At 38.2% G+C, this 14,717-nt stretch overlaps 2 protein-coding genes across 7 annotated transcripts in view; both read right to left on the bottom strand.

The window, feature by feature from the left end:
- The window catches only part of LOC117831625 (RIMS-binding protein 2-like), a 96,027-nt gene extending 93,485 nt beyond the window's left edge, over positions 1 to 2,542 (bottom strand). For 5 of the 6 annotated variants that reach the window (XM_034710394.1, XM_034710398.1, XM_034710397.1 and 2 more), the window contains exon 1: positions 2,416 to 2,542. The gene's annotated coding sequence lies outside the window, so the exon portion shown is untranslated. Of the gene's footprint in view, positions 1 to 77; positions 158 to 2,415 lie in introns of those variants that run through there. The other variant, XM_034710395.1, reaches the window with a different exon arrangement.
- A 2,282-nt stretch (positions 2,543 to 4,824) lies between these two features.
- On the bottom strand, positions 4,825 to 14,382 carry noc4l (nucleolar complex associated 4 homolog). The gene is made up of 15 exons (XM_034710370.1): positions 14,191 to 14,382; positions 13,920 to 14,040; positions 12,656 to 12,762; positions 12,045 to 12,152; positions 11,461 to 11,610; positions 11,235 to 11,337; positions 11,064 to 11,098; positions 10,932 to 10,982; positions 10,717 to 10,828; positions 8,752 to 8,812; positions 8,483 to 8,593; positions 7,977 to 8,140; positions 6,890 to 6,972; positions 6,032 to 6,145; positions 4,825 to 5,120 (listed from the first exon to the last, which is right to left on the bottom strand). The coding sequence occupies exons 1-15, from the start codon at positions 14,341 to 14,343 to the stop codon at positions 5,001 to 5,003; spliced, it is 1,593 nt and encodes a 530-aa protein (XP_034566261.1). The 5' UTR covers positions 14,344 to 14,382; the 3' UTR covers positions 4,825 to 5,000.
- Between the last annotated feature and the right edge of the window lie 335 nt (positions 14,383 to 14,717).

The raw sequence follows: 14,717 nt of genomic DNA, 5'->3' as shown, positions 1-14,717 counted from the left end.
GGCGTATTCATGGTAGGAATTAGAGTGGTAATTAATTTCATCTAGCCTGGCATCACCAGACCCATCCACCAGCTCACCTTCTTTTTCACTGGCAGGTGGGTCTGGAACGAGCGGCAACCTCCAGCCACGAGAATTGAAACCAACGCGGAAGTGTTAAAAACTGCAGTTTCTTGAGTGTCCACTTGAGCTGGCTTCGGAAGTATCAGAAACCACATACACACAAATTCAATAAAGCCGATCTTTACAGCAGAAATAATCACGTTTATAGCCTGGTACAAAAAAACGTGAGTAGTCTGGATTGCTCTCAATCGGCACACATTGCACGGGGGTTGAATTTTTTCATAACGCGGCAATTTCGAAGATATTAAGATTACGAGTCTTCCATTATGAGAGGCACAGCTGACTTGATTGACAGGCGGGATCACTGTAGCTGTTGGCTAGGAGGCTCAAAGCCCGCCTCTTTACGTCACACTAGCTCCACAGCTGTTACTGTATGTTGACTTCAGCATATCCAATATGATTCACGCCGACGATTGGCTTCAAAACAGCGCTTCAGAAACAGATGGGTGACATCATGGATGCAACAGCCATTGTTTAGACAGTCTATGGTCTGGAACCGCTAGCATTGTGAACAATTTCCCACCGATCTCGAGTATTCCAGACCAATCAGTCTTTTATTTAGAAATGGGGCAAGTTTCATAAGATGATGATGACACAGGAACGCTGCCATCAGCCCATTTGTAAACAACCAACATTGCCGCCTCCGCAGGGAGATCTGTTGAACTGTGGCAGTTTCAAACAAACTAGGTGTATTTTCATTTTCTGCAAACTGCAGAAAAGTCATTTGTATAAAAGATATGTATGCTGTACTGCAGACAGGAGTTTCGTAAAGTTTAATTTGTAAACTAGCTAGTCTTACATTGCATTGCTCTGATTGGATGTAGGTATGTCCAATATTACGTGTCATAGCATGTTATAATGGATTAATTTATCTCAGTATCATGTGACAACAACAAAGCTTGTTCTGAGTATCCCATGATAATGATGATAAAGGGGAGGTATGGTCATCTGATTTTAAATACAGATCTCAAGAGAACCCCTGAAATTGACTTATCACAGAGTAAATACAACGCATGGATGCATGTCCACTTCAGGCTTCCGTAGATTTCATAAGTCTTCTCAGAGCTAGGATTAAACAGTTCTTTCTCTCCTGTCTCTTTTAGAGCCTCGGCCAAATGCTTAAACAGCTTCTTCCATGCTGACTCACCTTGGACGGCTTCTATTTCCTCGCAGGGGACTGGAGGAGCAGGAGGAGGAAGAAGAAGAGGAGGAGGAGGAGGAGGAGGAGGACTGACACATCAACAAACGCACAGGAGTCTTTATGCAGAAATGTCCCATCCTGCCAAAACCTCTATGAACCTGCAGTGCTGAGCGTCTCTCTCACAGATTTATCAAAGAGAGATGGTAGAGCTTTGCCTGCGTCATAATCCATGCCTAAAGGAGGGTGTTATTTCCCATCTTTATACCTACGAATTAATCAACCATTGCTATAGTTTGTTTGGTATCACTACTTTGCTTATGATAACTTCTGCAAAGGAAGCCATTTGTGACATGTTAATAAATGTTGCCACCTTAAGTGAAAAGATCTTCAGATGGATTATACAAGAAAAAAAAGTTAAATTATTTGAAAGCATTTTACATGCCACAGGGACACGTGGGATAGGTAATTGAGGTGCTGGTTTCTTTCAAATAAAATGTATTTATATTATTAAATATTTCTAAAAGTAATGGTAGGCTATTTATTTTTTTTGAGGCTGTATGTCAAAGTAATAATGACCTTTACATCAACAGCATCTTGAACCTGGAGTTTGCATTTGCTTAGAATGACAAAATAAAAGGTGCATTTAAGTATATACTGGCACACTGAAAGTGCAAAACTGAAATGTTCATAGACATTATTAAAATGCATGGAGTGCATTATATTTGGTAAAAACAAACAAACTGTTAACTGTGACAAATAACTAAATCCATAATATGGCCTACCCATTCAAGTGACGCTCCTGTGTGTCTCTCATCCTCTCCGTGGTCATTTTGTCTCCTCACCTTTTTGCAAATTATAAGTATAAAAAAAAGGTGAAAAACTGAAAAACTTAAACGCTAATATGTCTGCTCTGCCACACGCATTGGTCCCTGGCTTTAAGCTTGTTTCGGGTTTTAGCAGTCTATCTCTGCATGTTTTTGGACAGCTTCTCTCTGTTATGACTTGCTCTTTTCTGACTGAACTCAGTTATGATTCAGAATTTTCTCTCACGGTGTTTATGTACCCCGGGCTGCCTGCTGTGTGGCCATATGGCTTACTTAACGAGAGGATAAAAAACAAACAGGAGATGGAAGAAAAAAGTATGAGAGGCTTACCTGTCTTCATGATATGAAGGGGGACTGGACCTCCTGACGGTGTTAACGGTACTTGTTCACGTTCGACATGAAGCAGAAACGTCAAACCTCAACAATATAATATTAACAGTTCACACACACAGGTGTTTTCACTTAGCCCAGGCGTGTCCAAAGTACGGCCCGGGGGCCAATCACGGCCCAAGGTCCATTCATTTATGGCCCCGAGCTTCCATCTTAAATTGTGTTATTTATAACACAGAAATTAATCACATTCTGTACATCTGCAGTTTCTTTCAAGCGCTCAAACAAAACTAAAGTCAATTCAGAAACGTCTCAAAAAGCTTCACATGGACTACTTTTATAAAAGACAAAACACTGGGAATTCAAACACAAGAACTCTTAAAGTTGACAGGTTTTCAAATTAATGTTTTTATCATGATGTGAAAATGTTCTTGATGAACACTAAAAGTTCAAAAGACACAAAAGAGGACACAAGACAAGATCAAAATTATGAAATTGTACAGAAAAGGCCAAATTTGATGCATAAAAATTGTTCAGAACGCATGAAAATAATAATTTTCTTATAAAATGTTGTCTGCTGGTCAGAAAAGTCTTAAAACAACATGAAAAAGAAGCGTGATGAAATCCAAATAGGGATCCTGCCATAGGAAAATAATGATACAGTATTTTTCCCACATTGCCCGACCCGAATGAAAAACATTTTCCTCCAGGAGAAGATACAGTTTGATAATGTTTACATGGCTTGTGGAGAACTGAGGACTTCCTAGTTACTGTTTAATTGAGAAATGTTTTTAAGTAATTGTTATTAAATAGAGATTTCATATCCAACTTTTATGATTCTTAGTCTCAGTAGGAGCCACTGGCCCTGAGGTATTCTGACAACATCAAATGTGGCCCTCTTTGAAAAAAGTTTGGCCACCACTGACTTAGCCTTATCAACTCTCACCTAAAACTACTGTTCATTTTCTTGAACTTGTCAGTGGAAGGAAACAGGTTTTATAGTTAGGGCCTTAGGATTTTCTTTTCTTTTTTTGATTCTTTCTTTATTCTATATGTTCTTTGCAGGTCAACTCTCAGACATTCGTGTCAAATTTCGAAGTCGTTCTTATTAATTCTACTCCATCATAGGCTAAAGCAGCTGCTATATTAAATTGCCATAACCCCAGGCCTTCTTGAATGTGAAAGTGTTGCAGTCCTTCCTTGCTCAAGTTTTTTAAAAATAAGTATTCATGGAGATAAATTGTATTAAGCCAAGCTTCAAGTTATTACAGTATCTTCTTTTAAATCACAGCTGAAAACATAGCTTTATTGAAAAGCCTTCCTGTAATATTGTTTTATCCATAATGCTATATTTATTTTTAATTTACTTTTATTAATATTTTTCTTTTATTCACTCTTTGTTTTTATTTGTTTTACTTATTTTAACAGTTTTTTTGTTTTAATTGCTTTTAGTAGTTTCTCTTTTACTTTTACTCAGCTGTTCCTATACGCAGTTCCTCTTAAATTGTATATTGCTTTGTTTATTATTCTGTGTTTTTATGATGTAAAGCACTTTGAAAAATCTGTTTTGATAAGTGCTATATAAATAAAATGTATTATTATTATTATTATTATTGTTATTATTATTATTATGACGACATACATTAAAAATATAGGATGGCTTTGATGCAGCTTAATTTTACCAAGCATAACAAGGACCCTGGTATTTTTGTCATACTGAATTTGAGATATATGATGTAACAAAAACTTAAATTATTTTGATGTACTGAATATTATGAAAGTACTGGAACACATCCACTCATTCAGCAGCATATGCAGGCCACAGCCACCTAAAACTCAGATGGTCTCCACTGGAATAAATGAAAACACCTATTTGATTATATGGATTTACAAGCTGGGTTACCTTCTTATCTATTTTAACTCAAAGGGATGAAATCCTTATCAGACAGAAAGATGTGAAAAATTAAAATCTTTCTTGGGCTTCCCTTTAGCAGACACTAATTTTCAGCAGTTGGAGCCGTGTATCACGCAGGTAGGCAGGCATATAGAAATGTATTACTGATTCTTTTTTAACACTGGAGTAATTTCTTGCTATAAAAGCTGGTAAATTGTGTAGCACATGCTGGATTTAAAGCTATTTTCATTTACTGAAAACTGCCGCTCTCAAGGTGAGACCATTTAACATTTAAATTGCTATAAAATGATTGAAAAGAGTCTGATAAGCACCATAGAGCTTTATGGTTTGATAGTTATAGTGACCGTAATGGCCATGAAATACTCAATCCTCACAGGAATTCAAAAGGAATAAATTGTTAATATCAAATATTCATAAGACTGTATGGTATAAGTGAATACCATTAATGTTTTATCCCTAAAATGTGCAGAGAAACAAAGAAAAAATATTCACCATGAGCTTCAAAAAGTATTTTTTATTGATGTGCTAAAGTGACACATCAGAGACGTATAAATATAACAACACAACTCAAGATCAAATGCATTTCCTCTGAACTTTCCTCTGCTGTTACTGCTGGTCCCAGAAATATTACCCACATGTGAATCCAGTTCCTTGTTTTTTTTTAATGGTTTTAATCCAGGCAGAAGTGCTGCCCCAGCACATCCCCTCCTCCTTGTAGTAACTGTGTGGCAGTTTCAAACTCCAGTGGGACACTCTTCTTTTGAGACTGCTTCAGGTCTCTCTCCATCACCTGGGGATGGAAGAACATGTGACACATTATTCATGACAACTAGAATGAAATAATCTGTAACGGCATTGTTAAGAGTAATTATTCATTTGGTTTTGTATAAAATACTGGAAGTCATTTACAAGGTTGATCTAAACCAGTGGTGGCCAAACTTTTTTCAAAGAGGGTCACATTTGATGTTGTCAGAAAACCTCAGGGCCAGTGGCTCCTACTGAGACTTAGGAATCATAAAAGTTAGATATGAAATCTCTATTTAATAACAATTTTTTTTTTTTTTCTCAATAAAACAGTAACTAGTAAGTCCTCAGTTCTCCACCAGCCATGTAAACATAAGTAAACGTTATCTTCTGGAGGAAAATATTGTCTCATTATTTTCCTATGGCATGATCACGATCTGGATTTCATCACACTTCTTTTTCATGTTGTTTTTAAGACTTTTCCGACCAGCAGACAACATTTTATAACAAAATAATTATTTTCCTGCGTTCTGAACAATTTTTATGCATCAAATTTTGCCTTTTCTGTACGATTTCATAAACTTGATCTTGTCTTGTGTCCTCTTTTGTGTCTTCTGAACTTTTAGTGTTCATCAAGAACATTTTCACATCATGATAAAAACATGAATTTGAAAACCTGTCAGCTTTAAGAGTTCTTGTGTTTCTTCTTTATTGCCGTCTTGCAGAATTCCCAGTTCTTTGTCTTTTATACAGGTAGTCCATATGAAGCTTTTTGAGACGTTTCTGGGTTGACTTTAGTTTGTTTGTGCGCATGAAAGAAACTGCAAATGTACAGAATGTGATTAATTTCTTGTGCTATAAATAACACAATTTAAGATTGGCCCCCGGGCCATACTTTGGACAAACTATTAAACATAACAGAAACAGATGAAGAAGAAGATAGAGGCGCTGCATTACCTCATATGTTGTTATCTCCAAAACCTCGTTGATGTCCTCCTCTTGTTCTGAAAGGGGCGAGTTGATTGACATAGCAGCTTTGGCCACATCTGGATGATAATGCTTCTGCAGAGTCTGCAAGAGAGGAGAAGAAAATAAAGGAAACTTTCAATCAACACAGCATACTTACGTCAAAGCTGCTCTGACGAACTCTCAGTTGTACATTTTTGCACACCCTGTGTGTAAAGATGTACACCTACTCTCTATTTTGGCCTTGTTCCTCACATCCATGTTCTTTGTTTGTTTAGTTTTTTTGAAAAAAAAAGCCTGCTTTCTCTTTTACAGTTTAATGTGTCATTCAAGGTGCACATTCTGCTCTTGAAAATGTGTTGTCAATCGTTAAATTCATTCTAATAAATTATAGGAAATATATTGTTGCTGGTTGTCTCACCTTTTGTAGGTCATAAAGAGGCATTAATATTCATTTAGATCTATTTCACAATCAGTTAAAACTCCTCACTGGAGCTTTAAAGCTGGGGTTGGCAGTCTCGGAAAACTAGCATGAATTTGAATGAAGCATTTCCACAGGACTCCGTCTAACCCCTCCCCTCCTCCCTCAGAGCTCCTCCAAAACGGAGGAAAAAATTTTGGGTCCCAAAAAACGGTGATTGGTTGGTGTTTTCCCAGGTTTACTCTTGCTGTAGATAGCAGCTTTTCTTCACTCTTTTTTAAGAACACATTATGTATTGATTGCCATCAGGACATAAAGATCATTTTAACCAATATAACAAAAAGTGTATCTAAATCTGATTACCAACCAATCTTGCCTGACACACAAAATAGATCAGTTGTATTAATGATCGACTAATATGTACACACCTTAATCTCCCACAAGCTGCTCTCTAAGGCACAGCAATGAGCAGGATCCCCTTCATCCATAAGATATGGGTCCTCCAAAAGCTCTGTCAACATCAACAGAAGAAAACATCTCTCAATTAATCCATTCATAATGTTTCCAACAATATTGTGGATTTCAGGAAACTCGATAGACACTATTTCAATATAATAATAATAATAATAATACATTTTATTTAAAGGTGCCTTTCTTGGCACTCAAGGACACCGCACAGATATAAATATATACAGACACGAATTTACATTAAAGGAAACAAAATCAGAGTCAAAAATGAAAACAATATAAACTAACAAGGGGTAAGAAAAAATAGAAACAATAACAAAATGACAGTGCAATTGGAGTCAGACGGAGTAAGCGGTTTTGAACAGATATGTTTTGAGTTGTGATTTGAAATGGGGGAAATGGGGGTGGATGGAGGGGGTTCGGGCAATGATACGGGCAGCTGAATTCTGGACCAGTTGGAGTTTATGGAGGGATTTGTGAGGGAGGCCGAAGAGGAGAGAGTTGCAGTAGTCCAGACGGGAAGTGACAAGGCTGTGGACAAGGATGGCGGCAGTGTGGGGGTGAGGGAGGGGCGAAGACGATTGATGTTACGAAGATGGAAGTAGGCAGTCCGGGTGATGTTATTGATGTGTGATTGAAAGGATAACGTGCTGTCAAGGATGACACCTAGACTCTTAACCTGGGGGGAGGGTGAGACGGAGGAGTTATCAATGGTGAGGGAGAAACTATTGGATTTGGATAGAGTGGATTTGGTGCCAATGAGGAGAACCTCGGTTTTATTACTGTTTAATGTAAGGAAATTTAGGGTGAACCAGGTTTTTATTTCAGAGATGCAATCAGTGAGGGAGGTGGGTGGGAGAGTGGACGAGGGGTTAGTGGTGAGGTAGAGCTGGGTGTCATCTGCGTAACAGTGGAAGTGAATGTTGAATTTGCGGAAGATATTACCGAGGGGAAGGTAATAAATCAGACAAGCTTAATACTGCAGATGATTTGAATGGTTATTGGCTGATGAAGTTACAAATGTTGAGGATGTGTGTTTGCTCTCACCATCTCCTGTAGTGGGCCTGTGAATGAGGACTCTGCAGGACGGGTGGCGACGGATCAGGTTGTAGATGAAGGGCAGCACTATGAGGAGGGCTGTGGGCGGGGCTGTGAGAGCCAGACGAGCCAGCCGTTTGGCGAAGGCAGCAACGAGGTACACTGGCAAGTGACTGAAGCCATGTACGAACACATTCACACAACACACAATATTATTGCTGATGGAAGTAAGCTTTTGCATTTTTATAATGAGAATTGTGAATAATGGGATGGACAAAAATAATTACAATGCATACAGAAGCACTTGACTTCCATTTAAACAGAAGGGCTAATATAGCTGGAGTCTAATGAGCAACGGTGTAGATGTACTGCGAAGTTCAGCTGACAGTGTAACACTTGGCTGCTGGTCAACAACACTTTTTTGCATCCAGTGTTACAAAAAGACAAATGTATACAATATAACTGGATAAACAGAAGGTCTAAACAAACTTTCAGAGTAGCACGGATCATCTCACCTGGAGCTGAGGAAGAGGTTAGCTAGGTGGAAAAAGCGAGCTCTGTACTTCACATGGAAAACAGACGGCTCAAGCAGATTATACAACTTCTTGTAGAAGTCAGGGTAATCTCTGAAAGAAACACACACATTTAAATATGTTTAAACACAGCTTCAAAGTATTTCTCTGTATTCTGTTGACCTTTACAGATTCAGGATGGAGCCGCACTTTGGGGTTGTACTTTTTGGAATTTCAAAATGTCTGAAATATTGTTACATTTGTGTACTCACAGGTTGTGTTGATGTATGAGGACAAACAGTCCATTGAGGGCCAGCAAACTGATAGCCCCACCTGTTCAACAAAAACATGACAAAGTTTCAGATCATCACTGTTATCATAACACACAGACAATACACATCACTCCCGTACTCGCTCCTCTCCACTGGCTTCCTGTGCGTTTTAGAATAGATTTTAAGATTTTACTGACCACTTTTAAAGCTTGCCTTGGTCTGGCCCCGAGGTTCATTGCAGAAATGCTAATAAATTATGAGCCAATCTCGTGGCCTTAGATCCTCAGGTGGGGCATTTTTAGTCGATCCAAAGTCGAGGCTCAAATCCAAAGGGGATCATGCTTTCTCCGTCAGAGCTCCTCGACTTTGGAACGACCTCCCTGAGGAGATAAGGCTCGCAGAATCAGTGACATCTTTTAAATCTCTTCTTAAAACCCATTTTTACAGACTTGCTTTTATGTGACTTTATCTTTCTAACCACTTTTACTTCTATTTTATTATAAATTTAAATTTTTATACAACTAATTCAATGTTTTAAATTGTATTTGAGTATTTATTGTTTTAATTTATTTTTATTTTTTTCATTTATTATTTTAGTGTTCCTAATTTATCCTGAACACTTTTTCTAATTTTCTGATGTGATGTCGTCCTCTTACTCTGAAAATCTTGTTTATTGTCCTTTTAATGCTTTCATTTACTTATCCATTTTTTTTTATTTATCCTTGAAAAACCTCTCAACAATGATTTACTGGTCTATTGTCCCACCACTTCATTCTGTTTAATTGACGTGTATTCCTTTTAACCTCTTGCGTTGCATTTTGTTTTGCATTGTTAAAATTCCTCCTCCCTGTCGTTCGAAATCTTTCCCAAGTTATTTGAACCATGCTTTGTTTGTCAAAGTACTTTGTAAACATTTGTTTTTAAAGGTGCTACATAAATAAAGTTATTATTCTTACTCTTAAAACAATAACTCTCAGAGACCAAAGCGGCATACCAGGAAGCGAGCTTTAACTCAGAGTTTTCCATACCACGAAGCTGGCTCCTGGTCGAAACTAGGTTACGAGTTTGAAATCAAATACAAGTGCCGTCATTTCATTAATCAACACCAGCTGATGTCCTCCCCAGGTAATACAGATCATCAGCTAATGTTGAATGAGAACTTTTGAAACAGTGACGTCATGATCATAACACAAACAAAAACTATGTCCGAATAATACCTGAATTCAATTTAATTCCCTAAGTTATGAATATCATAAATCCTCCTCCAGTCTCCCAGCTCTCTTTTCCGTCCTGTTTGCTTCCAGTAAAATAAACCCTTTAAGTTTCATCAGATCATCCGTACAATAAAAGAAAGATAAAGGCACAGCATCTTTGATCACATTAGATTAGGTCTCTATATCTGATCCCAAAATCCCTGCAAGTGGTTTTCCAGCCAAAACACAGATAATAAAATCTTGATATTATAAAATCAAATCAATAAAATAATTTGACTTCTATTTAACAAAATACTTAAATTATTTCTCCATTCTTCTATGAAGTGGAGGTATCCAATGACATTGCAGTGTCTTTCTGTGCTGCATGTGTATCATTGTTTAAGTTCAGAGTTGTCATGTGTGTCACTGTCACATTAGAAAGAAACAGGAGGCAGTGAATGATGTGATAAATCAAAAGGCTATATGAATGTATGAAGAACTAGATGTATTTCACAGGATTCCTTTCTTTCCTTAATTGACATGCTTAACACTCTCTATGGTGTGAGCCCGCACAGAGTCTGAGGCAGAAAGCATGGAGTTAACAGAGTAAGATCAAATCCAGTTTCTAATCCAGAGCCAGCTTACTCTAAGAACACCTGGATATGTTGAGCTCGCTTTGTGGTGGTATACCCCTCAGATAGAGAAACCACACGTTTGCTCTGATTACATATTAAAGACAATAAAACCTGAGTACACCACAGGCGCAACTTACCGACTTCATAGGCAGCAGTCAAGAAGTCAATCATCAGCGTGGGTTTACTCATGTGTGGCAAAATGGAGTCATGGAGGATGACCAGGATCTTTTTGTACATGTTGTTTGGCAGCTACAAGAAAGAGACTTAGACTTAGAAGGCTCAGTCTTGATGGCACACAGTTCCAAAGACGAGTACACACATTCATGTAATTGAAGGAATAAATCTGTCATACCTTGTACTTGAGAAAGCCAAGCCACATCTTCTCAAAGGCACGCTTGTGTTCCTGTAATGAGGTATAACTCTTTCATTCACAGGTTATGAGAAATAAATAATGTGTATGTGTGACAACAAATATTTTACGTACAAGCAGTTTTGCGGCTTTCCAGTCCTCGTGCTTAGCTGCAAAAAACACATCACTTAGTCAACATAGGAAATAGTCATATTAATGTACCAAAAAAAGCCTTTTCTGTACATAAAGTTCAGCATCACAGCAAGAAGGAAAACCACACCATGGTGCTGTAAAAGTAGGTCTTACCTTCCTGTTTGACCATAAAGTTGTTAAGCTCTGATTCCTGGCTCGGCACACTGATGTTGGACATGAGGGTGAGCACATTGCTCTGATATACAGGCATCACAGCCTGAGAGGAACAAGGCGTTTTGGTAAACTTGTAAATGAACATTTACTTCATTCCAAAAAGATGTCCCTACATTGCATTAATAAGAGCAACAAACAAGTAGAGGCACAGTCAGAGTTTTCCTACCCCTTTGCTTTTGTCCAGAACTTGACCCACATTCTCACGGATGGAGCTCATGACGTAGTAGCGTACGTCCTCCATCTCAAGGAACTCCTGGAATCTGGAGATCAGCAGGGAGTTGTCTGTAGTTTTGGACAGCAGTCTGTCCACCACAGCCTGACAGTAGAATAAGAAAAACATCAGAGTGTGCATTACCCAATAGGTTGAGGAAATTAACTGCTGCACAGTAGGGATGTAAGGATATATCACAAGACGGTATTTTTGTATAGTCATTTTTAGTTTTTTGCAAGCTGCTGAAAAAAAGTGTGCAGTGGTTTTATTTGAGTTACAACACACCTTAAAAATGAAAAAGGATGACTTTGTTTACAAAGAAATATAAGAGAACAAATATATATTGCAACTGTCCACATCTGAGTATTGAAATAAAATAATTCCTTATTTAAACTTTGAGTTCAATCCAGTTTTCTTGAAAATCATGAGTGAATCGTATCGTGAACCAAAAATCGGGATTCGAATCAAATCAAATTAAATCGTGGGTTGAGTGTATCCTTACATCCCTACTGCGCAGGCTATAAGAAACAAACTCCTACCAAGATGAGCTCTCTTGGAAAGCTGTAGTGTTCAGTCCAGTCCAGGTCCTCGAGGGGATGCTGTCCCTCTGCTGCAGCAAATTTCATCAAGCAGGACATAGCGCTCTCCTAGTATTTATAAAACAACATTAATAAGACAACTTTATTCCCGTCTTCATAGCTTGACATTTAATCCTCACATTAAAAGCTTTTTTACTAACATACATGTTGGTTCGTATTGGTGGACCTGAGCTGATATGTTGTTGTAGCACACAAGTTAATGTCAGATTATTGGTTGTAATAAAAGTATCATATATGCCATTTCTGTGTAAACAATAAAAGGGACAGCCCGTAAGCAGTGCCCACACTGCAGGCCTGAGTGTGTAAAATAGGAAAGAACCAAGTGGACTGGTAGAACAAAACTACCTTCATATTTCATCATGTGCGCACACAGAGTTATGACTTCATGTCTGTTGCTCATCTGTGTGTAGCTTCTCTTTTGTTACACTTCAGTAAACATCCTGGCTCCATACTGTGGTAGATGTCTAAATATATTTGTATATATTTTAGAAACAGTCCCGTTCTTTAGAAATTGTGGATGAGAGAGCCACTCAAGCTGTCAGTGAACTCACCTTAACTCCATGTTGCTCATGGCTGAGGTGTTCAAGCAGCATCTCCACACAGCTGTTGTACCGGTGTCTCATGAATATGCGGTACTTCTCTTCAGCACTGTAACTCCCTGAACCAGGAAATACACACAGACAAACAGACACACATAGAGAGGTATTCCATTAGTTGTGATTCAATCTGTAAATGTTTTGACTTCAATGTTCAGAACTGCAATCTTTGAACACTGCCTTTATGAGACATTCAAGATAATAAAATATATCTGCCATCCACAACAATCATAGTAAGACTTAACAGCCTATATACTATCTACTGCTCCCTGTATGCTCGAGTTGGCTGGACTGCATTGTCTACCCGTAGGCTACATCACTGGCATGTCCTTGTTTATAAGGCGTTTATTAACTTGCTTCCCTCGTATTTATACGATTTTAAAATACTGGAAGCTCCGGTCTCCGCTCTGTGACCCAGTCACAAAAATTGCTTTTGCTTTCAGTCCCCAGAGTGTGTCTTGAAATGGGTAAAAAGAGTTTTAGATATGCTGCTCCTGCATCCTGGAACCTGTTGCAGGAGAGCCTGGGTTTGAGTAAGCCTGGGTTTGAGTGAGCTTGTCTCTTTAAATGTTTTTAAAAGCAGACTGAAGGCTCTTGAGGAAGATGCTTCAGTTTGTAGATGCTTTGACTGATGACTTTTGTTCTGAAACCCATGATATGTTGTCATGTTTTAGAATTATGTGTTGTTTGTCTGTAACTTTTCTGGAATGTGCTGCTGCTGATCTTGACCAGGACACACTTGAAAATGAGATTTGTAATTCTCCTGGTTAAATAAAATAAAATAAAATAAATATACAGCCTATTGCTCACAGTGTATAACCCGAGCAGGATCCTTAGGTCAGCAGGTGGAAGTCTTTTAAATGTACCCAGAGTCAAATCAAAGTATGGTGAAGGGGCCTTTAGTTACTGTGGTCCATCTTTTTGGACAAACTGCCTGCTGACCTCAGCTCCATAAGAACTGTCTCCACCTTTTAAAAAAAGACTCAATACATATTTATTTTCTCAAGCGTATGAATGATATAATGACTATTGTGACTGGATGCATGTGCAGAAACAATTGCTGTTTGTTTGATTGCAGTGCCTGATGTATGTTGGGGTGTATTTGTTGTTTTTCTGTTTCTATTTATTCTATTTATTTTATGTTTCTCCATGTAAAGCACGTTGAACTTACGTGTAATGAAATGTACTTTATAAATAAAATTGCTATTGCTATACTCACCACTCAGAGCATCGTCCTCTGCGGGCAGTTTTCCCTTGAACAGCTCTTTCTTCTCCAACAGGGCGCTGAATAGTTTGCTGCACGCATTGACAGCACTGATGATAGTCTTTTCTTTTTCAGACTGCAAACAGACACAAATAGTACAAACACATTAAGGGTACAATCGTTTGAGTGAGTTTGGTAAGTATACAATGTGGCTGATGATAACAGCTAACCAGCATGTATGCTGTTAGGTTGTAATATGAGTGATACTTAGTGGTGAATACATTACCTGAAGAACCTCGAGGACGTCAAAAACGTCGTTGGCATGTTTTCTGCTCTCAAGTATTCTCTCGACTTTGCTATTAAGGTCAATTTTTCCAGTTTTTGCACTTGGTTCTGTTGTTTTTACTGAACTCACGTTGCGTTTTCTGGTCGGCGCCATGATTTCTGACTGATGCGTTCACATGCTGTTTAAAGAATACGAATAAATTGTTGCAGACATACAGATCATGGATTCTAAGTCAGTTGTGTTCTAAATTAAAATATATTGTGTACCTAAAGCAGTAATGTAGATGTATATAACTGGTTGGGTTATTTTATATATATTCTATTGTTTATGTAGTACGGTATTCATAGTTCAAGCTGATGTTCTTTACTGTGCGCCCAGGGGCTATTGAATGCAACATTATTTCAAAGCACCCAACAGCTGTGTCGCCCCCTAGTGGCTGGAGGGTGAAGTTTAAGATTTATGTAGTCAGCATCTGCTTGGAAACAGCTGCATCACAATTGGGAAAAATTGTGCGCCTATTAAATCAG

Source organism: Notolabrus celidotus, chromosome 19 (genome assembly GCF_009762535.1).
Source record: "Notolabrus celidotus isolate fNotCel1 chromosome 19, fNotCel1.pri, whole genome shotgun sequence".
Classification (NCBI taxonomy): Eukaryota; Metazoa; Chordata; class Actinopteri; order Labriformes; family Labridae; genus Notolabrus; species Notolabrus celidotus.
This window is presented reverse-complemented; position numbering and strand designations above follow the sequence as displayed.